Raw genomic sequence first — 18081 nt, forward strand, 5'->3', positions numbered from 1 at the left:
GCCCACTCCACTCCACTCCAGCTGCCAAGCCGGACGCCCCTCTAGCTGGGTGTCACCACCACCACCACCACCACTACGACACCACCATCTCGCTTATCCTCCAGAGGCCGCACTCCCCCCCACCCCTCCCCTCCCGCAAAGTGGGTCACCGCTGAGTTCCCTCCCTTTTTCCCGCCCCCATGAAAACACACACCATACATACATACACACATACACACATACACTCAGGGCATCAACATGTCCGATCCGAAGAAGCACCCGGAGCCGCAACAGCCTGCACCGCTGCATCATGCCAAGACGGCTTGAGGGCGTGGAGGAGGAGGAGGAAGAGGAGGAGGGGGAGGCACTCCCACCACCACCACCACCACCACCACCGCCACCACACCGCCACCACACCGCCACAACGGCACAGGGTCAGGTGCTGGACCGACTAAGACTCAGACCCCTCACCCTTCACCCCTCACCGCCACCTCTGGTCCGGGCCCTCAACCCCCCGCCCTTGCCGACCCGCATCCCACCTGGCCACCGCCCGCCCCGCATCGGGCTCTCGTGCTACGTGCCAGCGCGCTGAAAGAGCTGCGGGGTGGGGGGGGGGTGAATCGGAAGGGTAGATCAGAAAGCAGCCGCACCACAGAGACTGTATTTGCGTTCCAAGGAACTCAGCGGCGACATGGAATGGCTGCCGATGGTAACTTGCTTCACTTGCGTATAATATATATACTGTTATATGTACATAGCTTGTGCGTATGTATGTTAGGTGAGCCTGTATGGATCTGGTTCGCCAGGTCTTCGTGACCTTTGGGTGTGTGCACGAGCGGGGGGCGACGCTTAGGGGGTTGTAATGTGTTGTTGTGTGCTGGGATGGGTGCGTGTGATCCTCGGGGGGTGGGGTGGGTGGGGTTAGCTGCCCGGAAGGGGCAGCACGCCGGGGGGATGGTCGTGGCGACATGGTCGCAGCGCCACCATCACCATCACCATCACATTAATCATCATCATCACCACCACCATCACAACCGCCGCCGCCAGCTCCATCACCACCACCACCATTATTATTATTATTATTATCATCCGCCGCCGGGGGAGGGGGGAGGGGACCCTAAAACTGCGCACGTCACCGGTATGGTTGGTGGGAGGTTGACTGGGTTTAGGTTATGAGCCCCGGGGCGCTCCGCCGCCCCGCTGTCAGTAGCCCCTGCCCTCCTCCGGCACTCTGAGGTGGCCCTCCGGCCGGGGAGAGCTCCTGGTGTGACACCTGAATAAAGGAGCTGTCGAGGAGCTTGTAGCGGGTAGCGGTAGAGACCGGGGAGGGGGATTCATTGTTGCGGTGCGACACAGAGGTTGTGTTGGCGGTGTTCTGTTGTCCCCAACGTAGGTTGTGTTTTTTTCAGTTGTTCAGGAGTGAACATTGCCCGACTGCTGCTCTTGCTACTGCTACTGCTAGTCCTGTTGTTGATGCTGCTACTGCTGCGGAGCGAGCCAATGGAATATACCAACGACGTGTATTGTACATTTCGCGACATTTACGGTACAAACCTGACTCTGTATGGTTTGGGTGGTGGTGGAGGGGCTTTGACCTGCCGTACCGGGGTCGTACAGCACATCCGCCACTACATCGCTGCTTCACTTTCGCATTTACGGACATCCACATCCCAACATCCGGTGTCTTTTCCGTTTTATTAGTTTCTGGACCCCACCTGTGGGACGACGGTTTGGCTTTTGACCTGACCGGACTGACGTGTGACGTGACTTTTAGGGCTTTACTATCTCACCCGGCTTGGCACGGCCTGGCAGAGGATAGCGCGCTGAACTGGAAAATTGCGCGATAGACTATTTTATTTATGGTGGGGGAAGAGGATACCGGGATGGCTTGGTGTTGATGACGCTGGAACGTGTGGCCATGGTGGTATGGCGACGCCTCCCTGGTGTGGTGGCGCAGTCCGCCAGGAGTCGCTGTTTCTGCCGCCTGCAGGTTCGCTTGCGCGACACACCCTACGGCTCCCGCTTAAATCTTTCCTCGTGGTTGGAGGTTTGCGGGTAATCAAAATGTATGTTGTTGCACCACCTGCAAAGCTAACGGAGCGTTGCCGTCACTGTCATCACCAAGCTATGCCAGGTACCGGCAACTCCTCCGGTTTAGACCTCTCGGCTTTTGCAGCTCTACTACTCAGCTCTGTAGCAGGCCAAGTCCAGGCTGGGAATGTGGACATCCCCCTATCTACAAGAGACAACCGGGTGACCAAGAACCCGCTGGCTTGCAGTAGTGGCAAGTCGCTTAGGTTCGGCAGCAGAGGCGGGTGGAGTGGGTGTTCAGAGCCGCACGTCCTGCGTTTTGCTTTGCTTCATCACTTTTGCAATAATGCCCTAACGCATTCAGAAGTGAGGTGTGGTGAGTCGGCTGGGCTCCGACCAGAGAGCGCGTCCAAGAGGTCCAACTCCAAACATAAAAGAAGCTTAACAAGCCGGGGCATGTGGTTGTTGAGGGCTCTCTGCAAGCTCCTCCCCGCGGTACGGTGTAAAGGGAACGTCAAAGGCAGCAAGTCAGTTTTCCAGTCCACAAAAATGATGATACATGAAGACATTTCGCCCCCTTCCCGCTTTTTGAAGCAGAACGGTCCAATCGAACGATAACAACCATGTTGCTTCTTGTTCCCGAAGCAACCCACGCACTATGTCACACGCTATGAACCACATCACATATCTGTCATTCTCCACCCTAGCGCCCTTTCCCACTCCCCCTCATCACACACCGTTCTTGCCAACGTCTAGGCTACGCTCTACACCATCCTTTCTCCGCCTGTGTCCCTAAAAGCTGTCCCGACAACACCGACACCTGACCCCACAGACTTGGAGCCTAACCCACAAACTGAGCGCTCATTCAGCACTGCCGGGGCATAGTGGGGGCACCGCAAACCTGTGAAATCGTCAAAACCTTGTAGTATTGTGCCCCCCGCTTCATTTCTTTATATCGTACACCGCTGGGCCTGATAGATTTTTCTGATACTTTGCAACACGACCTCCCCTCCCCGTCGAGTCGAGAGTCGAGTCCTGCTGGACCTCCGTGACCAGAGATGGATCCTTCACGTGGATCCTTTTGCTCTCGCCCCTTCGCTGCTGGGCACACCACCTGCTTGCCTGACCCACCCCCGCTTTTTAGGCCAACATTGCCTCTCCTCCTTTTCTCCGCAGGAGCAGCACGGAAAAAGGTATAGAAGTGGATGCGGATAGTCAACCCAATATCAATACACAGCGCCCATACGGCAACACAGCTGTTTACAAGCAGTGCATGGGTAGCTGTTTACAACCACGCATTCAAAACACCGCCAACAAAGCAGCTGGAGGAGTCAACACGACAGACACATCAGAACGCCGCACCACCTCGTTTCATTTGGTTTCATTTGGCACAACACACACACACTAGGAAATAGGAAAGCAGCGCCGGACTGGCTGTCCTGCAATAAGCACACGAGGAGCTCATGACACGTCGTACAAAACGGTACCCCCCCCCGTCCAGTCCCCCCCATCCGCCTCCACCGCCACCTCATTCGCTGCTCTCGCGTACACGTATTGTTATCTGCCGCCATTACCGTTGCTATCGGAAGCGATTCTCCCCCTCCGTCTCCTGGGGGTCTTCGCCGCTGACAGAAGGGAAAGGGAAAACGGCGCCATTACCAGAATTCCAATCCAGCAGACATAACCCAACGAATGAATTAGGCCTTGAGAAAACACAACCGCATGTCCGGGTGTGCAATCGTCTTTTTCATAAAGACTCTTTCTCCATTTATTCGTAGCTTTCTCGCGTAATATGCCCGATTACTAGAGACTGTCGAATTAACACTTTCAACCACGCCATGCCCCCCCCCACCCGTTAAACCTGTCTCCTGTAGAAAATGGACTGCGCCCTCTCGCGCGAGTTTCCGCCATTATCACCCATCAATATCCGTCATCGTTATTATCATCGTTACAACGTCGTCACCCATACTGTTACTACTAATATGTCACCACTACTATTACTACTACTACTACATTACGACTGTAGCTGCTACTACACTATCATCATGGACCCCCATGGCGAAGTCCGTTCCAACGCCCATCCTGGAACTGGCAGGCGCCAACGAAGCCAGCCAGCCCGCCGAGCCAGCCCGCCGAGCCAGCCAGTCGAGCCACCGAAGCGCAGGCAGGCCAGTCTTCAGACAGGTGGATCAGCACCCCCTCACTCCCTCTCTTCCATCAACACCGCACGAGCCGCAAACCTGGATGGCTCAGCGGCCATTTCCACGACCGCGGCGGAACAAGAAGCCCCCAGCCACGCCGCCGAGGAAGCGCAAGCCCACGCCCGCGCCTCCGACGACCGCCGCCAAGGGATTGAACCCGGCACCGTTGCTGCCGCCGCCGCCGCCGCCGTGATGGCTGCCCTCAGCGCTACCAGCAACCGCTGCGCCGGGTGATGTGGACACTGACCTCGCCCCCTGGGTACCGGTGCCGCCGCCCGCACCTCCGCTGCCCTCCCCACCCGCGGGCGCCCCGGCGGAGCGAGTCAGCGACGCAGAGCGCCGCTGTGCGCCGGAGCTTCCGGCCGGCCGTACGGCAGCGAGAGCAGCTGAGGCCGTGGTGGTGGATGCCATAGACGGCCCTCTACGCGGCGAAGCCACCACTACACGGCCCCGCCGGGCGACTCGAACCCTCGTCGTGCTCCGTACACCGGCGCCGTCACCCCCACCGTTACCATCACCAGCGCCCAAAGGAGCACCTGCAGGGACGGCAGTGTTGTTGGCCCCGGCACAAGGCACAGCCTGGAAACCCAGCACCCGATACACACCTCCGGCACACGCCGTGGTGGCGGCCGAAGGCACCACAGCCGCAGCTCCTGGGATTGCCGTACCTGCGTCGCTCGCCGGGCTTCCAGCGGCTGGCTGCGAGCCCAGTGGGTCCAATCCTGTGTCTGTTGGGCCTGAGGCGGGGTTGGCCGCTTCAGACTCCTCCTTCAGACTCGTCGCCGCACGGCTACTTGCGCTGCCGCCGCTGGCGCCGTCACCGTTGTCGTTGTCCCTTCTGGTGCGGTGCTGGTGCGCCAGAGTGGCGGCGTCCTGCTGCTGCAAGCGGCGAGCAACCTGGCGGCTAGGACCCTCGTCTGCAGCAGCGGCTGATGTGGCCCTCCGTCCTTCGCCACTGCGGCCGTCACCTCGGGCCGGAGCAGCAGAAGCGGCAACAGCGACAGCAGTGGTAGCAGCAGTAGCAGCAGCAGCGGGATCACTTGGCCGGCTCCGCTGCGTATCCGTCGATGCCCCGGAAGAGCCGGTTCCGGAGCTACTGCCACCGCCGCCGCCGCCGCCGGCGGCGGCAACAGCTGCGGCGGTGGCCGTGGTCGAGGCGGCAGCTGCCGCACGGGGCGTGTCTCGTACCAGTGCAACGGCTTGCCTCAGCCACCGGTCTGCCAGAGCCGCAACTCGCCTCATAAGGCCCGGATCCGGGGTTCCGAACGGCACTGTGTGCACCAAGCGTGTGGCAGCCTGTCAAGGGCCGAAAGGGGGGGGGAAAAGACGAACCACACACGAGTGAAGCTGCTGCCAGGGCAAGAGAGTAACAAACGTAGAACTGACCGAAAGGCGTCCGTGGCGACCGTGACCTCGGGATGACGAAGTGGAGAAGATGTCGGAAAAACTACCTACCTAAGCCGCCAGAACTAAAAAAGCGGAATAGTATTGCCACACGAACCACACACGAATGAAGCTGCCGAAAGGGGGGGACGCCGCGGGACATTCGCATGTTCTTTCCTTTTGCGATACGACATGTGAACGAAATGACTCCGAAACCAAACCAACGGCCCCGATACCGATATAACCCAACATACCAACACACATTTCCATGTCCACCTTCCTGGGGTGGAGGGAAGGGAGGCCCGGCGGGTGGACATACAGACCTAGGGCCATATAGTACGACGACCACAACGCGACCGCGCTGGGAAACCCGCGGCTTTCTCCCCCCCACACACACCCATCGACCCTTCCCTCCAATGAACTCGCTTGTTCGCGTCCTGGCGCCCACACCCACCATCATCGCATGCCGCTGCAAGCTCCTGAGCACCGCCTCATTGGGCCTGGGCCAGCCTGCTCGGTCCCGTGCCGCCAGCGTTCTCTCCAGCTGCCGCAGCACCGCCTCACTGCCCAAGTCAGGATTTGACAGGGCCGCGACCATATCAATGCCGTCGGACACATCCCCAGACATCAGCCGCCCGTCAGCTGTTGCTGTTGCTGCTGGCGATGGTTGTGGTTGCGGTTGTTGTGGTGGTGTTGCCGTTCCCGCTGCTGCTGTCGTCGCAGCCCTGGCTGTAGGTAATGGTTGTGCGGCGGAGAGTGGTGCTGCCATTGCGGAGGAGGAGGAGGAGGAGGCGGAGGCGGCAGCGGGCGGGCTGACGGCAGCTGCTGGTGAGAGCCGTGCTGGGGAGGTCCAGGTAGCCGCTGCTGCTGCTGCCGCTGCTGAATACCGCCCCGTGCTTGATGACGGCGCTGAGGGCGAAGAGGATGATCGCTGTTGTTCAGCAAGTGGTGGTGGTGGTGGTCGCGTCCGAACCGTTGCGCAGTTCGCAGCAGCAGTAGCCGCTGCTGGCGAGGAAGGAGCCTTGCTTGGCAAAGTTGTTTCACCTCCGCCGCCACCGTTGCTACTATTACTATTACTACTGCTGCTACTGCCGCGCGCAGGCACCGCGCAGCCCGTCGCAGCAGCAGCAGCAGCAGCAACACGGTCACGACCAGCTGCTGTTGCCGCTGCGCCCCTTTCCCGCTCGCCACCACCACCACCACCACCATCCCCATCCCCCGCCGCCCTGTAGGGGTTGCTAATCAGCATACCACAGTACTGCGCTGTACCCGCAATAGCCACTGACCATATCATGTTGGGTAGCATCTCAGGACGGAGCGTAGGAGGAGATATCGCCGCTGCGCGGGAGGTGCCTGTGCTGGCGGCATGGACACCGGTGCCACCGCTACCGCTGTTGGCGGTGCTTCTGCTCGCTTGCTGTTGCTGCTGGTGCTGGTGCTGTCGCCCTCGTGGTTGTAGAGCCCCAGTGGCCCCAGGTCTGGCGGCCGCGCCGCCGCCGGCCGCACCTGATGTACCCAAACCGCTACGGGGAGGGCGCTGTGGTGGTGGTTGCGGTGGTGCCGTCGCGGCAGTGGAGCTGCTGGCCGCAGTGGCGGCGGCGCCACCGCCGTTGTTGAAGAATCCACCACGTAAAGCTGACCGCGTGCCACCGCTGCCGCTGTCGCCACCGCCCGTACGGGGACCCGCAGCGACTCTCGTCCCGCTCGACACAGCGCCGTACAGGTTAAGCAGCTGGTTGTTGAGAAACCCGCCGCGCAGAGGCGTCGCTGTGGCGCTTGTGCCGTTGCCCTGATGCCGCGATGTTCCTGTGCCGCCGCCACCGCCGCCGCCACCAGCGGCACCCGTTCTTGCCTGTGACCCACGGGTCGCCGCCGCTGCTGCTGCTGCTGCTGCCGCCCTTTCCCCAAACAAGGGCAGCATTGCGGCATTGCCAAACATTGACAGCAACCCGGGTGGCGGCTGCGCCACCGCCGCCGGCCCTGCTGCCAGCGGCATCGACACCGGCGGCCGATTCGTGAGCTGTAGTGGTGCAAAACGAGTACGAAGCGGCTCCAGCACTGCCTCCGCCACCCGACGCTCCTCAGCACTCAGAACGCCTGCATCCGTCCCCGCCGTCTGTCCCGGGGCGTTCGGCATGAAAGCATTTAACAGCGGGAAGTTCGCCCCCGCTGCCGCCGCAGGGGCCCCCGGAATACCTCCTCTCTGTGTGGGGTGGTGGTGGTGGTGGTGGTGCGGCCGCTGCGGCCCGGGCAATCCTGGTGTCCCGTCGGCAGCAACAGCGGCGCCAGCGGCAGCAGCGCCCCTCGGGTGCCGCCACGGCGGCAACATGAGCTGCGGCGGCACCCAGTCAGGGGCACCGTCAGATCCGCCGCCGCCGCCGCCACCGCTAGACCGATCCCGTACCGGTGCCGGCCGCTCCTCCCGTGTCTGCGGCCCCCTACCGTCCGACGAGGATGCGGACTGTGGCTGAGGTCTGTGCGTTGAGGTCGCCGCCTGCTGCTGAGGTCGCCCGCCGCTGTAGTAGCTGCTAATGCCGCTGCCAGCGTGCCCTTCCCCGAGACGTGTACGGCACACTGGACACGTGTTTTGCTGAGGGGGGAATATATGAAAGGGACAGCCGGGGGGCGGCCGAGGAGAATGAGGGGCATGGTGAGCATAATGGATGGAACGTGTCTGCATGTATGTGTGTGCACGTATGTGTGTGTGCATGTATGGGTGTGCACGTATGTGTGTGTGCACGTATGGGTGTGCACGTATGGGTGACGCATGATGGCGGGAGACCGTATCGTCCGAGGGGACCGGGGAAGGGCTGGGTCGGTAGCATGGGTTCCTAGGGCGCGGTGAGGTGCTGCACACAGTGCGAGAGCGCATATTCACCCGGTGGTGGAATCACCGTGAATCCGTGCAAAGGAGGACACGGTGTATGTATGTATGATGTGTGAAACAGGGGGGTGTATCTTCGCCCGTGGCAGCTACCCTGCGAAACCCTGCCTTCCCCGGTATTTCGGGGCACCCTCATCCAGTCACCCTAGTCAACTTCTCAGTGGATCGCTCAGGTTCCGCACCCACCACCAGCATCCAACGGAATCTGCCGGATCGACGGCGGGCACAACTCCATTTCTGGTCGGCTCGCAGGTTAACTTTATCCCAGGTCACCACCGTCCATCAACTAGGGGCGCTATGCCTTCCACCATCGGAAGGACTTTTGACCCTAATGGGTATCGATCCCGGGATCTCCCGGGGGCAATGGTCGCGCCTTACCAGTAGTGCCAAACCCTATATATATGTATGTATGTTGTTACAGGGTGGTTAACTTCGCCAGCGGCCCCCTTTCCCGGGGCAGTCCCTGCTCTCCCCTGCTAGAGGGGCACCCTAATCCGTCACCCCATCCGACTTCAGAATGTATTCGTTGGGTTCGGCAACTCACCACCAGCATCCAACCAAATCTAGCGGATCAACGGCGCATCAACTTAGTTCCTGGTCAGCTCGCAAGTTGATATTATCACGTCCTACACCGTCCATTTGATGGGGGGCCACCTCCCATTTCATCACTCCTCAAACACCCGAGGAGCTGGCAGGCGGATTTGAACCCGGGTCGACTGGATCGACTGGGAGCAGAAGTCAGGCCTTAACTTCTGCCAGCCGCCTGCCATATGTATGTATGTATGTATGTATGTATGTATGTATGTATGTATGTGCGTGCATCTGTACTTCGTGCGCCAACAAATGAAACCCGGGGGGAGGAGAGGAACACGGCGCCAGGAGTCGCCCGGGAAGTGCCAGCGGGGCCCAGGCGGATCCGCGCCCGTGTGTTGTGCCTTTGGGCGGCTCTTGTATCCATGTGCCGTACCCACCCAGGCGCACCCTGAGGCGCTGCACACTGCGCGGGCGCACTTGTTACCCAACCCCAAACCCCGCCCTCCAGCTGTTTCGAACCCTAAGTCCACCCACCCTTGGCGAGACACGCACGCGTGCAGAACACAGACGCGCGCAACCCCCCCGCGTTCTTATCCTCGCGCTGCCCCCCTAAACACCTAAACACATCCTTAACAATGTCCATATATCCCTGATACCAGCTTCTCTCGTCTGTCGTTCGTCTTTTCCCCCTAAGCACACGACACGACACGAGGGGGCAGCCCTGCATGTACGACAACACACGACACGGGCCCCCTCCCAGTGCGCACTCTTTTACCCTTTGCTTCTTCTTCTTCTTTGGATTATATGACGACTTTCCCTCAGTGTAGAAGCAGTTCCCTGCAAATGCTCCCCCCTCCCCCTTCACCTACTGGTCAGTTCTGCTTCTTGTACACTCTTCCCTCCCTGGCAGCAGCTTCACTCCTTCGTGGTTCGTCTTTCCCCCTTCTCACCTCCTCCTCCTCCTCCCCCTCCTCACCTCCTGCAGCCAGGGCATGATGCAGTCCTCGTGAAAGCAGTGGCGGCAGGGCAGCTCCACCACCTCCCCACCCGCCTCGAACGCGTCATGACACACCGTGCAAAGCTCCCCAGGCTGGCAGCTAGCATAGCCACCACCACCACCCCGGTCCTCAGCTGCAACAGCTGCCACACAGGCAGTAGCCGCCGACCCGGCGGCCTCATCAGAAGCAGCAGCCGCAGCAGCACCCGAGCGGCCTGACGGCGGCGCTGATGGCGGCGGAGGTGAAGATCCAGCCGCCTCCAAAGCCACCTCCGTGCCTTCGCTGGGAGCAGCAGCCTCAGCCACGTCTTCCTCGTACACCATATGCAATCTGACGCCCCCGCTGCAGCCATCGCCCCTCGTCTCCGCTGCCACTGCCGGACCTGCCACTGCCACCCGCGCAACGTCATCGAGTTCCAGGGGCTCTAACCGCACCACTACACGTCCGCGCTGCTGTCCAGACTGCTGCAGAGGCCGCTCCAGCTGCGTTTCCCCATTCCGGCCCCCAGGTGGCTCACCACCAGGAGTGACCGCAGCCAGCGGGCCGGCGGGCAGGGTAGCGGTAGGGCCGCTGACGGCAGGGGCGGCTGCCACCGCCGCCGGGGACGAGGGTACGCTTGTGGCGGCCATATGTCGGCGGCTGAAGCTGGCCGCGGAGGCTGCTAGGGCAGCCCTAGCAGCTGCCTCCAGAGCGGCATTGGGCTGTGGGGAGAGGGGTCCCGGCCGCACCCGCCGGCGCGGCAGTGTGTCGCGGACCTCCGGGGCGGTGGCGCGGCGTGGCGGCATGTAGGCGTCCAGCACCCGGGTGACCACGGCGTCCAGGTCGTCCCCCACCACCCAGTCCCCGGGGTTCATAGCGAGGGCGTCACTGGGGGGCAGTGTGAGGGGCAGTGTGAGGGGCAGTGTGAGGGGCAGTGTGAGGGGCAGTGAGAGAGGGGCGGGACTGGACGCAGGAGGTGTTGGGGGAAGGGGGGCTTGCCCAGGTGGGGTAGTTAGGTGGGTACCGGCAGCAAGGGGGGAAAGCATATGGGGGGTGGGGAGGCGGGGAAACAAAGCCAAGGAAACAACTGCCCTGACTTCCAAAGCCGTAGATTGAAGCAATAGAATTTTGGGTGAGTGGTCGTCGGTGGCTGGGTGGCTGGGAGGAGCGGTTGCAGCAGATGTTGGGGAAGAACGCGATTCAGGCGGAGTGTGGGGGTGATGGGGGGTTGGAATGATTAGCGACAGCTTGCCGCCAGGAGCAGGGGAGGGCGGCCGGCAGCTAGACCTTGGTTCCGCAACGCACACAGGGGTCGGGTCCATAAACCTGTGTTACTATACATAACACGTATGTACGTAAATTTTAAACATTCAACATCTGCTGTAGCTCCAGGTAGGGGTCACGTGTCCCACAAAACCCTCTCCTCCCCACCCCCTTCCTCCCTTTCCCGAACTCATTTCCTTTTCGAGACAGGGGGTCCGATCCCCTCTCGGAATTTGCTAGCTCTGGTCCCCGTTGCACACAAGTAGGCGTTACACCACCACCATGGGCCCCGCCACATGCAGGTCGCGCCGCAGCCCCCGCGGTAGTGGACAACAAGCACCCAGGGGGGTCTAGGTGCATTTTCGCTGTCGCAAAGAGGGGCTTACGGGATGTGCCGCTCAAAGAACACATGCTACTGTCAGTGCATCTGCATGTGTTTTTAGAACTCCAATAGTTTAAGAGTGAAGACGCTGTGCGTGCCCCGTCTCTATTCCATGGGATGTCTGTGATGTGATGTGATGTGGGTGGATCGCAAGCACGAGGGTCGCAGCGGACAGGAGAGTGGGCCCAACCCTACCTCACCTCACCCTACCCCGGGCAAAGGGACAGGGAAAGGACCCACCATCTTCATCAACCTGTGTGATGACGATAATCACCATCATCATCATCACCATCACCATCATCATCATCATCACACAAAACCAGTCACACAAAACCCCGTGAGGGCAGTAGTGGAGGAGGAGCGGCCCCTAACCTTTCCCTTATGCTGCCAGGTGAGGTGCGCGTATGCCACCCAATCCCCCACCATCCCTAAACGCAGCGCAAAGGCAACCCAAATCTGAGCTCAACAGCGTCACAACCGTGAACAATACAGCACAGCCACACATGGATTTATATACATGGATATATCTGTCTAGTACGCATGGTATCACGGACTGCAGTGTGCGGCAAATCGTCTGTAGACCTTGCACCCGCTGAGCCTCCTTCCGCAGGTCGCACACATTAGGACCGACCCAAGTGAGAAAACGCGGCAGATCGCCGGCGCGCTTCCCCAAAGTACGCCGGGTTGCTGCCTTCCAATTCGCAGGGGGGTCCTTAAAATCCCCCATGGGGTTCGTGAACTATCCCCTCCATGGATGGTTGGGAGCGAGATGCACCCGAAGTTCAAAGCCGGAAGCTGGACTCACCCGAGCGGGATCCCCATGGTGAAGGGCGATAGGAGGGCGCCATCCTGGACCTGAAGCACAAACGCCTGCCGCCCGTTGGGAAGGCTAAGAGGCGCAAAGCGGCTGATGGCGTCCACGAACGTCAGCGGCATATCGTTCTCGCTGCCAGGGCTGGAATGGAACATGGCATGAACTTCAATCCGCGGAGCCCGCGCCGTGCCCCCGGCACGCGATCCGCCAGCTCCTGAAGTGCTTACACCAGCATCGCCCTGCTGAACATTCCGCGCCGTCGACTGGACGCTATCTGCACCAGCGCTCCCTGCAGGACGGCTGCTGCTCGTACCCTAGGTTGCATCGAGTACAAGGCCCGCGGAGAGGGTCGCTTTAGGAATGTGTCAGGTGTCGGCTTTCAGGAGTGTCGGGCCGGAAACGGGCCACTCTAGACACAAACCTCGCCATACAGATGTGAGCTTAACATAAAATCCAGGCCGAGTAAGAGGCGTTTAAAGAGATATTTGATAAAACACGTATTTCAGCCATGGAAGCTGGGAAATCCTAACTAGAGTGCCTATCTGACAAAGGTCTAGATTTTGCGCGCTTTCCTCGCGTACCTGCTCCACAATTTCCACAAATTCGCTTCCGCATCCAGGGCAGCCTTCACGGCCTCCCCCATTAAATGCAGCCGGAAACACTGACATAGGAAAGACTCCGTTACAAGCATAACAGTTTAATATGGGGGAGCCCGCCGGAGTCGCCCCCGACTGGGGCATTGTGTCTGCGCTTTGGATCGTAGCAACGTTTTCCTTGGCGACTCAAGATAGATAAACAAGCCTTTGTACCGTACTCCCTTATTGTACGCGACTGTTTGGAAAGTTAACCACTCTCTTCTGTTCGTCAACAGTAGGTTCTAGGGCCATCGAAATCTTCTCGTACAGCAATGCACGGCATTTTTGCCGTGCCACGTTGCATCATTACAAGAACCCAAACCCGAAACGGCTAAGTTCGGTGGACTGATGTCGTCAACCTAGAGACACGGACGCCGCAGGGTTTGCGACGCTATGCTGAGGCTTGGCAGCGAAACAGCATTCTGGGAAATCCTGGGAGCTAGTGCCGATAAGCTCATCATAAGCAATTGGCTCCCAAGGGCCCGCAATTTTTTGCCGTTGAAGCGACTGATAATCGTGGCGGGTCCTATGTCTAGGTTGTTCACAACCGCATTTCGGGTAACACACCACAGGCTACTTACAGTGAGATATCTCACTTACTGCGTGCTCACTATTGCGCCTAGGGGAAGTGGAGAGTCATTGAGAGTATGGTATTGGGCTTCGAGTTAATGGTGAGGCTGTGGATCTTGAAGTAGGGGGGGTTAAAGCAAATGTGCTGATTGGGGTTGGGGAAATTGCTACACAGCACCCGCTGGACCGTCAGCTTGTCCTCGGATGGGCCAACACGCACCCCAAGGCACACACCCGAAACGTATCATTGACAGGGTCGGGGGGCCCTACCAAAGCATTACGTACCAGCAGCAGCCTGCTGGAAATGAGGAGGTTTTTGCTCACGGGAGACCTTAGTTCTAAGGTAGCGCAGCTCTGCGATCTTCCTGACACCTCTGTAGACGTAGAAGTTTTGACCTAGTAGTAAGTCACTACTAAGGGGCACATCCCATGGCGCTAATTTGCTGAGGATTGAACGGTCAACGCGTCTGCCTGGTGGAGAGCTAATTTGAGTTACAAGTTCCGCACGAATAGCGAGGTGTCCGTCAAAGCCCGGGCCAAGGACGCTATGAGGGTCTTTCCATTGGCTGGTCGTAAATTTTCGTAGATTCTCCTTAGGGCCGGCCGGGCCCGCCGCACCTCCTTTTTTGGGATTTCTTGCACAAACTGATAATATAGATGTAAACGAATGTGTGTATGTAATTTTGGCAGCGCGAAGTGCCCCATGCGAGAAGTTGCCGGACGGCCAATGGAAATTGTAGCTTAGATGCGGCAGGAGCAAAGCGAGTATAGCCTCTAAGCTAGGTTATGTACGGCAGCCGTATGGCTTGCTGAGAATTCGAATTTACTATTTCAGCTGACAGCTCCAAAGTTCCGGCATTCTGCCTACACTATTGGAGCTTATTATTATTGTTGCTCTCACTTTTTTCCAAGACCTTACCGACTACCCTCAAGCCTCATCGACGCTCTACCACAACGAATCGACATCGCCGCGGACCTGTCACTCTCCGAGGAACAACCAGGAGCTCCGTCACAAATCAAAAAATGACGGGTAAGAGGACAAAGGCAACGGGAGATAACCTGGTCAACGCAGGAGCGGCCGAAGCAGCCGGCGAAGGGGGATCGGGCCAGATGCTGCCAGCCAACCAAAACGACATAGAAGCCGCCAGGGATACTTTGAGCGGGAACATAGACCAGCCGACTCTTCACCAGCTGCTGCTGGGCGTCCTGTCAGCAGCGCAGGCCAACGCCCCCAAAGCGCCGGCCGGGCCCTTCGCACCTCCTTTTTTGGGATTTCTTGCACAAACTGATAATATAGATGTAAACGAATGTGTGTATGTAATTTTGGCAGCGCGAAGTGCCCCATGCGAGAAGTTGCCGGACGGCCAATGGAAATTGTAGCTTAGATGCGGCAGGAGCAAAGCGAGTATAGCCTCTAAGCTAGGTTATGTACGGCAGCCGTATGGCTTGCTGAGAATTCGAATTTACTATTTCAGCTGACAGCTCCAAAGTTCCGGCATTCTGCCTACACTATTGGAGCTTATTATTATTGTTGCTCTCACTTTTTTCCAAGACCTTACCGACTACCCTCAAGCCTCATCGACGCTCTACCACAACGAATCGACATCGCCGCGGACCTGTCACTCTCCGAGGAACAACCAGGAGCTCCGTCACAAATCAAAAAATGACGGGTAAGAGGACAAAGGCAACGGGAGATAACCTGGTCAACGCAGGAGCGGCCGAAGCAGCCGGCGAAGGGGGATCGGGCCAGATGCTGCCAGCCAACCAAAACGACATAGAAGCCGCCAGGGATACTTTGAGCGGGAACATAGACCAGCCGACTCTTCACCAGCTGCTGCTGGGCGTCCTGTCAGCAGCGCAGGCCAACGCCCCCAAAGCGCCGGCCAAGGATCCCCGGACAGCACCGCCTCGGGATCGCTCTCCTGACGTTGTCATCACAAAAGACGTGACCATCATGCCATCCGCAAGAGAGCAGCTAGCAGCAATAAGGACTGAAGTTCAAGCGAACGACGCCCCGAAGCTGACAGCCCCACACGAGCAGCGGGAGCAGCTCGACGAAGGAACGCTAATGCTGCTAGAGACTGCCATCACCGCGCTGGATGCGAACGAACCCCAGCTGGCCGTCGCGGGAGAATGCCTCAAGATCGCTCACCGCCGCCTTAAGTGCTACTCCGTTGCTCTGGCCAAGGCGGGCCCAGGAGCCAACGGTAATTTCACGGCCCCCTACGAAATCTGGCACGGCAGGCGGCGCAACTTCACCAAGCCAGAGTTCAAACCAGAGGCCATAGATAAGGGCGACATAGAGAGTGCATTAGCTAAAACGCGCAAGTCGGTGGCGGCGGACAGGGACGGTCAGGCCGGGTCCCTCTGGCGAGGGAGAGACCGGCAGGGTGGAGTGCGGGATTCGTTTGGTAGTGCACGCCGGAACGACCGCAGCCGCTATGACCGCTACGACCGGCGCAGCCAGCGCGACCGAAGCCGCTCTCGCAGCCCGGCTAAGCGTGGCTGATTAGGATTCTGTTGGGCCTTGTGTTTGCTCGACTCTGGCACGGCACCGATCCTACCCCCCTCCTTTTTTCTTAAGCTCGCTCAGTGGCCCCTCCGTGCAGTTCGCGGTCGTTGTTGTTGCAGGGGCCCACAAGTCCGACAAACATTATTGGGTTGGAACGGAGTATGCTTTGGCCCAGTCTTTGACAAGACTTGTTATGCTAAGTTGCACATCCGGTCTCTTCCAGACCTTCCACCGCTAGAAGATGTCGGACCAAGTTGTACCCTGGAGGGAGGTTTCTTTGTAACGCGCGCGAGCTCTTGCCCTTGGTGGCGCCTGTGATTGGCCTTGGGGCCTTATTGCCGTGTTGGCTCGGTCCTGTTGACCATGGCGGCTTCCAGGCCCAGGTGGCCGGCTTCAGGCTGGACCTGTCCTTCCTCCGTCCGAGTTTCCCTCTTCATGCATGTACCCAACAACGACAGAGAGGCATCAAACAGGTCGATGGCTCTGGTGGCCCCGTCCCCTGCGGCGCAGGTCGCCCCGGAGTAGCCTGTTCGGTTTTTTCTGTCATCCCAGGAGGGCCGGCTTCCCACCGTTTCGTAGCCTCAGTCGCCATGAGCCCCGGCCTCTACTCATCTTCCCCTCTTTTATCTCTTGTCTCTTGCAATGCAGAGAATTTGGCCGCCACAGTACTGGGCGCACTGCTCGTTGCCGCGGGTTTTAGAGCCCCTCGCCCCGCGCAGCCCCCCCCTGCCCAACGAGACAACACACAAGCGGAGACCAAGAACACCGCCAAGCGTCCCGCACCCGGCCCTGCAGAGCCCACCCGGCCCCGGACCAAGGTCGCCCGCAAAGCCCAGGAACCACATCCAGACCCAGGAGCCCCTTCGAGGAATGAACAAGCGGTCCCAGAAGGTGAGAACCCAGCACCTTTGCCTGTTGATCCGCCTTGTGAAGCCACACCTCCTAGCATGGGTAGCAAGGATAGGCCTAAGATGCGGGGGCGCTTGAGAGCCTGTGCCGCGGTCTGGAAGGCGACAGTGGTGAACCAGCTCGTGCTGAGCTGGGTCCTGCAAGGGTTCCCTCCGATGTGGCACTCAGGACCTCCCCCCCGGCCGTACTGGGGCAAGAATCACCAATCTGCACGGGACCACGGGGATTTTGTGTCTTCTGCCATCGAGGGTTTGCTGGAGTCAGAGACCATCAAACCTTGCCAGTCCCGCCCTTTCATGACCTGTCCCTTGGGTGTCGTAGAGCAGAAAGGCAAGCTCCGCCTCATCTGGGATGGACGCGAAGTCAATAAGCACCTGCACATCCCGGAGTTCCGTTATGAGTCGCTCGTGCAGGTCCCAGGCTGGCTAGGCCCCAAGGACTACATGTTCACCCTGGACCTGAAGTCTGGCTACCACCATATGGACGTACGCGAAGCAGACTGGCGCTACCTTGGTTTTGAATGGCAAGGCCAGTTCTACGTCTTTACACAACTCCCTTTCGGCCTTGCCTCCGCCTGTTGGGCATTCACCAAGCTAACACGCGAGATCATGCGGACTTGGAGACGGAAGGGCTGGCGGTGCTCAGGATACATCGATGATCAGATCCATGCCCACCAGGACGCCCAGACCCTCATCGCCCGCCGCACCATAATCCTCGACCTCCTCGAGCGCCTGGGGTTCTGCGTGAACCGTGACAAGTCAATGATGGGCGAGCCCCAGCAGCAAGTGAGGTACCTGGGTATGCTGTTAGATACAGCTAAGGGCGTGTACATCGTGCCTGAAGATAAGCGCACTTTCCTGCTCGACTGCATCCGCTCGGCTCTGGGAAAACGGCGCATCAAGGCGAGACATTTGGCCTCCATAAAAGGGCAGCTTCTGTCCATGTCCTGGGCGTTCGGGCAAGTAGCCCGCCTTACACCCGGGCTCTGGGGCAGGATATGAGTCGCG

General features: G+C 59.4%; 3 protein-coding genes across 3 annotated transcripts in view; 2 read left to right on the forward strand and 1 right to left on the reverse strand.

Moving 5' to 3' along the window:
* Positions 1–571, forward strand: part of VOLCADRAFT_100264 (uncharacterized protein) — a gene marked incomplete at both ends in the record, with an annotated part of 12584 nt that extends 12013 nt beyond the window's left edge. The window contains one exon of the mRNA XM_002958878.1: positions 413–571. Coding sequence (XP_002958924.1) covers positions 413–571 — 159 coding nt within the window. The remainder of the gene's footprint in view (positions 1–412) is intronic.
* A 3688-nt stretch (positions 572–4259) lies between these two features.
* On the reverse strand, positions 4260–13116 carry VOLCADRAFT_100265 (uncharacterized protein; the record flags this gene model as incomplete). Its single annotated transcript, XM_002958894.1, has 11 exons — positions 4260–4747; positions 4880–5090; positions 5400–5507; positions 6049–6356; positions 7101–7797; positions 7999–8184; positions 9989–10693; positions 10739–10877; positions 11840–11887; positions 12440–12762; positions 13030–13116. The coding sequence occupies 11 exons, from the start codon at positions 13114–13116 to the stop codon at positions 4260–4262; spliced, it is 3300 nt and encodes a 1099-aa protein (XP_002958940.1).
* Positions 13117–15316: 2200 nt separating this feature from the next.
* VOLCADRAFT_108384 (uncharacterized protein) overlaps positions 15317–18081 on the forward strand; it is a gene marked incomplete at its 5' end in the record, with an annotated part of 3803 nt that continues 1038 nt past the window's right edge. Inside the window, 3 exons of the mRNA XM_002958879.1 lie at positions 15317–16004; positions 16814–17056; positions 17243–17386. Of these exons, the coding sequence (XP_002958925.1) occupies positions 15317–16004; positions 16814–17056; positions 17243–17386 (1075 nt within the window). The remainder of the gene's footprint in view (positions 16005–16813; positions 17057–17242; positions 17387–18081) is intronic.

This window comes from Volvox carteri, assembly GCF_000143455.1.
Source record: "Volvox carteri f. nagariensis unplaced genomic scaffold VOLCAscaffold_110, whole genome shotgun sequence".
Lineage (NCBI taxonomy): Eukaryota > Viridiplantae > Chlorophyta > Chlorophyceae > Chlamydomonadales > Volvocaceae > Volvox > Volvox carteri.